The sequence below is a fragment of the Marmota marmota genome, unplaced genomic scaffold (assembly GCF_001458135.2).
Source record: "Marmota marmota marmota unplaced genomic scaffold, marMar, whole genome shotgun sequence".
Taxonomy (NCBI): domain Eukaryota; kingdom Metazoa; phylum Chordata; class Mammalia; order Rodentia; family Sciuridae; genus Marmota; species Marmota marmota.
Window position 1 is genome coordinate 62105 of NW_026007382.1, and position 8286 is coordinate 70390.

The window sequence follows — 8286 nt, forward strand, 5'->3', positions numbered from 1 at the left end:
GAGCTCATACAGACCTAGGTTAATGTTTTGCTGATCAGTTCTATTTTTTGACTATAGAGTTTTTAAACATTGCAATGGAGATTTCACCTGTAAAAAGTTATAAGGCCTTTACTATTATGTTATGTGTTGTATGTATTATATTATGTGTGCACACTTGTGTTTTGTGTTGTATGTCTGTATGTGCATATGTCCATATATCATATATGATGAGTGCTCATGAAAAAATGGATCCAAATATTTTTCTTATTCACGTGATTTAAATGGTTTAATTTAAATTGGGTAAACAGCTGTTGAGGATTGTTTTAATATGTGAACAAAATAGGAGGTTAACAGATCTGTTTGTTTACTTTCACCTTTTCTTTTCATTATATTTAATAATTCTGTTCAGGATAATGTAAATTGTTCAGAAAATTGCTTTCTTTTAGTGCCTGCTGGAATATTACATAATTTTTTCTTTAGCCATCATTGCCAGAATTCCTATCTTCATCCCACTGCCAGTGAAGACAAAGATAAAACCAAACTACAGCTTCTTCAATAGCTATCACAACAAACTGTATAAACTGATGCATCAATGAATAATATAACTCAACAAGTGATGCTCAATCAAAAAGTCGATTTGCTTTGGAAGGAAATGGACATATTTTTTTCAAAAGGAGCTGTCAATTGGCTTGGTGTCATGGCATTTTGTATCCTCCTCCCTTCTGCTTGTGTTGGTCATTCAGCTAAAATTTGGGGGCCAAGAGAGGTGAGGCAAAGGACCTCACCCCCACACTGGTACGAAGGCCTATGCACAGGTGTGGCTGTATGCTGTACTGGTAGTCAATGAAGGGTAATATCCAATTGCAATGGTACCAACCTAAGTCGGGAGGCTGACGCCTTGAGGTCAGCTCATCTGATGACAGGTAAGGACCATATGTAGTATTGGACAACCTAAGACAGGCACGGTCCCTAAGCCACATGCCCTTTGTTTAATTAAACAGAGAGGGGGAGATGTTGAGAGCTGCAGCCCAGTCAGGATGGTGCCTGGCATTTTGCCAGGGTGGAGTTGGCAGTGTTCCCGGAGTTCTGGTGGAGCTCTTGCTGAATTCCTAGAAAGTTCGCGGTGGGTGGAGTTGGTGGGTAGAGTTCGGTTGGGAAGTGCTGGGGGTGGAGGATGAGCTCTGGGGCAATTCCTGGAGAGCTCGCGTGGTGCGGCATGCGGCGTGGGTGCTGAAAATAAAGTTTCTTCCTGCTTGACAAGTGGCTTGTGAATTGTGCCCCCATAAAATAATATTTTAAATATTATATAGATACCTTTTTTTATAAGAGTGTCTTGCTTGCTGCGTTACAAGGGCTGACCTAAAAATTGTGATTTTTATGCCTATCCCTAGTAACTGGAATTACTCGTGAGAATCACCACATAATTTAAAAAAAAAAAAAGAACTTTTCTTCTCAGATTAGCTGTTGAGCTTTAGAAGGTTCTTAATATTAGTTATTTTTAAAAAATTATTTATGCACTTATTGTAGAAGTTTCATAATAAATCAATGTATGATTAAACAATAATTTACTTAATGTTTTTCCCAAATAAATATTTTTTGCTATCTTAAAGGAATCTATGAAAAATATGCAGTAAATTTTAAAATTTGATAGATGCATCCAGATTTTCCTCAAAGGAATATTATAATTGATATGCTTATAAACATCTTATGATTTTTTCCCCTCAACTGGACATATGAAAATTGTTGCAATTTTGTTTACATTATAATTTGTGTGTGTGTGTGTGTGTATGTGTGTGTTTTAGTACTATGGATTGAATTCAGGGGTGAATTTTTTATTTTGAGATGCGGTCTTGATGAGTTCCTTAAGACTTCATTAAATTGCTGTGGCTGCCTGCCTCAGTATCTGGTAGTATAGACATGTGCCACCATGCCCAGGTTTAATTCACATTAAAAAAAAAAAGTAGTTGCACATTCTTGCATATATTTTTCATATTAAACATTTTGTTTTAGTGCCATGTATTATTTGTATGAGTACAGTGTGATAGATGATTCAGTACATATATACAGTATCTATTGATTAAATCAGGGTAATTAGAATTTCTATCTCCTTAAACATTTTTTATTTCTATTTTGGGGGAACTTTTAGTCCTATTTTTTTTCTATTTTGTTGCACAATATCTAACACAATATCTAATATATAACGTATACTATATTTTCTTTTTTGCACTATTCTATTCCCTACTTCTATGATTTCAATATTTTAGCTCCTACAATAATGATATATTGTGAATGTCCTATAAGTGAGGACATTCACAATATATCATTCCGGTACATGGCTTATTTCACTTAGTATGCATATATTTTTTAAATAAATATCTTATTCAGGTCTCCTAGATTTTGTTTACTTTGTAGATTTTGGGGATTTTGTTGCTTTTTGTTTGCTTGTTTGTTTTGGTACTGGAGACTGATCCCAGAGGTGTTTTAACGCTAAGACACAACACCCAGCTCTCTTTATTTTTTAAATTTTGAGACAGGATCTTAGCAAGTTGCTTAGAGCTTTACCATGCTGCTGAGGTTGGCTTTAAATTTGGTTGGGATTCTACTTCCTCAGCCTCCCTACTTCCTGGAATTACAGATGTGCCACTGAAGCTAGCAATAATGCACTTTTGATAAAATAAGTGATGAAATGAGGAAAACAAACAAGTGTACAGACTGTCAGAGTCTCTGGTACATTCAAAAAGTGATTATCCTTGCTATCTCCCTTCGCATATATGTGAATGCATGACCAATGTGATTCTGCAACCGTATACTCAGAAAAAGGAGAAATTATATCCCATCTGATTCAAATGTATGAAATGTCAAGGTCATTGTACTGTAACTGATTAAAACTAATTAAAACAAATAAAAAATAGTCATCATTAGATAACAAGATTAATGTGCCAGTGAACTATAAAAAGTACTGCTTTTAAAAATAATAATTTATATATTTTAGACTATGCTTAATAAATTAAATCTTATAAACTGATTTGAGGACAGCTACTGTAAATGTTTCATATGAACTAAATTGGGAAAGTATTATCAAAATGACCACTTTATCAAACTTATTAATGTGTTGTTGAAAATTATAATTATATATTAATTTTATATAAAATTATTGAGAGTTTTATACTAAATATTTTGAAGAAAAGTAAGTAAGTTAAGTTCTTAGTTTCTGTCTTATTTTCATCTTTTGAAAGTTCTTATATTTCAGGTATGTCTCTTAACAATGAATCTTGAACATTTCCATTTTCTATGATTATTAAGATTTTAGGACAAAGCCTCTCATTCTTCATTGCCCCCTTCCATACATTAATTGAATTAACAATTTATTTATTCACTATTTTTTGAAAGAGAAAAAAAACTGCATTGGTTTTGAATTTAATGTTTTATGTTAGTAGATATAACAACCCTAAAATTTTTATATTTTATCTAATTATATGCATTATCTTAGTTATAAAGTTAAATATCTTAATTTCCTTCACAAATCATAAAAGCTCAAAACCAGGACTGGGGATATGGCTCTGTGATAGAGTGCTTGCCTACCATGCTTAGGTCCCTTATTATGTTGCACCACACCAATATAATAAAAAAAATTAAATGTTAAATGTTAAAATGTTTCACATAATTTAAGTTGTAATTATATGCTATTCATTTCACCCATTAAAATTTTAAATTCAGTGTTTTTGGTAGATTTACAGATTTGTGAATCCATCTTGACAATCACTTTTAGAACATTTGCACTATTGGGAAAAGAAGCCTTGTTTCTCTTAGCACAGGCAACCTCCAAGTCATACACTGATTTATTTGTTTCTGTGTATTTAACCTCTATGAGCCTTTCATATATGTGAATTATAACTATGTAACTCATTTAGTCTTTATATATCTTTTTGGTATACATAGGACTACTTGTATCTGAGAATTTATGATTTTAACAACTGAAAATTTCCTATCCTTTTTTTTTTTTTTAAATAATGTCATTTCCTATTTCTTTTTGTAATTAATTTAGAAGTATGGAAACTTCTAAGTGAGACACAAAGTATAATCATCTATTTTCTACTGTTTTTTCTTGTTTCAACTATTATTTCTTGTTGTGTACAAGTTCTCTGTTCTTAAGATTTGTTCAATGTTGAGATGTTTTCTGTTTTATAATTGTGAAACTTTTATTTTTAAAAATATTGGATTTATTTCTGTCTTGTAAGTATTATATCTGAAGCTTTTTGAGGTTATTTTATTTTCTTATTCATACATGGTATTTTTGTGACATTTTTAATAGAATTTGAATTGTAAAAATTGCTTAATTATTTTGAAGTTAAATTCTACTGCAAGGTTTTTATATTTTTTATTTGCTTCTGTAATTTTCTTTACTAATTAAAGTTTAAAATTTTGATTTAAAAAATATATGACTATAGTGTTAAAGGATATTAGATGACATATTAATAAAAAATAATAAAACTATTACAATGATAAATTTGAGTACTTTGAAACAGAACTGTAATAGTTTTATATCATGGAAAAAAACATCTAAAACCATTAATATTTACAAAAGATTTTCAGTAACATATAAAGCATTTCTTTGTTTTTCTTTTTAGAACATTTATGTGAGGATAGAAACACATGGATCAAGATGGGGATATTATGTGTCAAGGTGAAAATAGTAACTAACTTGGAAGAGACAAATTGAATTGTATATTATATAGCTTGTTAATCTTTCCATAAGATTCTTTTCTATAAGATTGGAAATTTATTTAATAATTTACCAAATATTTCAACACATCTGTCACCAAGAATGTTAATCCTACATGTTACTTCATTTTTACAGGTGTTTGTATGTCATTATAAATTACCATAAATTGCTGAAAAAGCTTGAACAACAGAAGAAAGAGACTCAAGTTAGTATGAGCAGACGACATATGATATTGAAAAGGGAGATTGTTCTCTCAATCCGTGGAATTTTTATGCAGTTCAAGGCTTTCAAGTGCATGTCAGTGATCCAGGCCTTTCTTGGTTCTGTTCCACAATTAATTCTTCAGTTGTATATCACTTTCACCATAAGAGAATGGCCTTTGAGTAGAGGTAAGTTGAATTATTTGTTGCTTAAAGGCAGTTCCACAAGTGTAGATAAGGTCTAATAATGTGATAATAGAAATTGAGAAGTTGAAATACTTAATCTATATTATGACTGTTCTATTCCTTAAATTTTTGTTTTGTTTTTTGGCTACAGGGAATTAAATCATAGGTACTTAACCACTGAGCCACTTTTTATATTTTATTTTGAGACAGGGTCTCACTAAATTGCTTTGTGTTTTTCTAAGTAGCTGAGGCTGGCTTTGAACTTACGTTCCTCCTGCCATAGACTTTTGAGGTACTGGAAATACAGGAGTATGCCCCCACACCCAGCTCTATATCTTTTTAAAAAATTATTTGTATATTACAATTATGTGTAATGGTGGATGGAACTCATTAACTCATTATACCATGGTTGTACATGAACATAACATAATTTGATCATTCTCATTCCCCAATTTCTTTCTGGTTTTGTATCTTGATTGGAGTGACAGTTACTTGAAGTTATGTATGGATAAAATGGGTAATTCACATGCATTGAAACTTTCTCATTTTTCCATAAATTGGATTATATAAAATGCAATCCTTGAGGGGGGAGCTGTGTATTATGTACACAGAACCACTCTAGACACTATTGTCTGTAAATCTACTAAATAAAAAGTAAAAAGAAAAAAGCTCGGATCTGTGGCTCAAGACCATATTTCCAGAGGCTTAGGAGGATCAAGATTTCAAAGTCAGTATCAGCAACAGCAAGGTGCTAAGAAACTCAGTGAGAACCTGTCTCTAAATTAAATACAAAATAGGGGTGGTTCAATGGCTGAGTGCCCCCAAGTTAAATCCCCAATACCAAAATAAATAAAATAATAATAAAACAGTCACTAGGTGTGTATACCTTTCATATATATGTCTCTAATAGTTTAATTTGGTATGTAAATAGAAGAAAGAATAATAGAATGACTCGATAAATTAAACTATATAAATAAGACAAAATTATAATATTTTTTACTTAGTATTAAAGAGGAAAATAGAAAATTAAATTAATTCTTGAAAACAACCATTTTCCAATTTTCAAACTTGACTAAAATACCCTTTAACATAAAACCATTAAAAGATAGAAATCATATAATACATTGCTACAGAGATGTCAATCAGAATAAATATTTTTAAAAATGATAAAAATATGTTTTTTTGAGGAAAATAAAGTTGCTTTAGCATATATCTGAACTTCAAAATTAAAATCGTCATAGTTTTGAAAATTATATAAGGATAATCTCTCTCTCTCTCTCTCTCTCTCTCTCTCTCTATATATATATATATATATATATATATATATATATTTATATATGGTATAAAACATTTTTATTTTAAAAAAATCTATCAGAGAAATAGATGATAAATGGATTTAGATTCCAGTTTAAAACCAGTCAGCACATTTCCTCAGCACCACATATAAATAAATAAATACAAAAAAATATTTTTTAAAAGCACATTTTTATGTATCTTAAATCATTAAATTACATAAAGCTTTCAGTTTTTAAACCAAAATATAGTTATTAAACCTTAACTATGCAAGCCACCACAAATGATGGGATAAATATTTTTGTCTTAGAATGGAATGATCTATAATGTAATTTGTTGTGAGAAAAGTATTTTGCAGATGTTAAAATGTAGAAAATACAATGTGAATACATGAAAAATAATTTTATCTTGTGAATTCCAAACTGAGTCCAAACTTTGGCTTTATTATCTTATTCTTTTGTGCTGTTTGGGATTAAAGGTAGGGTGTTTATACCACAGATTCTATAGATATTCTGTTTTGAATTGTGTGCTCATGTCCTTTCATCAATTACTGTTCAGGGGCAAGTTTCTTAATTTTTTTATTTCTTATCTCTAAAAGATATAGATAAATATATCTTTATATAGATAATGCAGATTTGTCAAAATTATTGAATTTAATACATTTTAAAAGTTTAACAATATCCTAGCACAGTGATATATTCCTGTAATCTCTGACTCTATTGAACGATTATAAATTCCAAGTCAGTAACTAGAACAACTGCAGGAATTTAGGAGTCCTCTATCTCAAAAAAAAAAAAAAAAAAAAAAAAGGCGGGGGACTGGGGAAATAGTTTAGTGGTAATGTACTCCTGGGTTTAATTGCCAGTACCAAAACAATTTAAATGAAAAAAATAAGAAAAATAAAAATAAATAAATAAGAAAAATAAAGATAAATACTTACAATATCATTAAGCTTATATTAATTTGTTTTTAATATAATTAAATGATTTGAAAACTTACAAATTCCTTTGTTAGAATTCCTTCTCTGCTATTACCCTTAATACATTTAAAAAAAATATTTTAGTTGTAGAAGGACACAATATGTTTATTTCATTTATTTATTTTTATGTGGTGCTGAGAATTGAACGGTGTGCTTAACACATGCAAGACAAGCACTCTACCATGAGCTACAACTCAGACCTATGCTTAATACTTACATATATTTTACACTTTTTAGAATTTTTCTTTTGAAAACATTAACTTGTTCTTTGAATTTTAGTTTTTGTCTTTCTTTTTTTTTTAGTTATTCTTTTTTTTTATTTATTTTTTATTTTTTTTTAATTGGTTGTTCAAAACATTACAAAGCTCATGACATATCATCTTCCATACATTTGATTCAAGTAGGTTATGAACTCCCATTTTTTACCCCAAATACAAGTTGCAGAATCACATTGGTTACACATCCACATTTTTACATAATACCATATCAGTGACTGTTGTATTCTGCTACCTTTCCTATCCCCTACTATCCCCACTCCCCTTCCCTCTCATCTTCCCTCTCTACCCCATCTGCTGTTGTTTAATTCTCTCCCTTGTTTTTTTTTTTCCCCTTTCCCCTCACAAACTCTTATATGTAATTTTGTGTAACAATGAGGGTCTCCTTCCATTTCCATAGTTTCCCTTCTCTCTCCCTTTCTCTCCCCCCAACTTGTCTCTGTGTAATGTTAATCTTTTCCTCATGCTCTTCTTCCCTGTTCTGATCTTAGTTGGTCTCTTTATATCAAAGAAGACATTTGGCATTTGTTTTTTAAGGATTGGCTAGCTTCACTTAGCATAATCTGCTCTAATGCCATCCACTTCCCTGCAAAATCCATGATTTTGTCATTTTTTAGTGCTGCGTAATACTCCATTGTGTATAAATGCCAC

General features: G+C 30.4%; 1 protein-coding gene across 1 annotated transcript in view; it reads left to right on the top strand.

The window, feature by feature from the left end:
* LOC107133722 (XK-related protein 3-like) overlaps positions 1-8286 on the top strand; it is a 24912-nt gene that overhangs the window by 10587 nt on the left and 6039 nt on the right. The window contains 1 exon segment of the mRNA XM_015475949.1: positions 4838-5091. Coding sequence (XP_015331435.1) covers positions 4838-5091 — 254 coding nt within the window.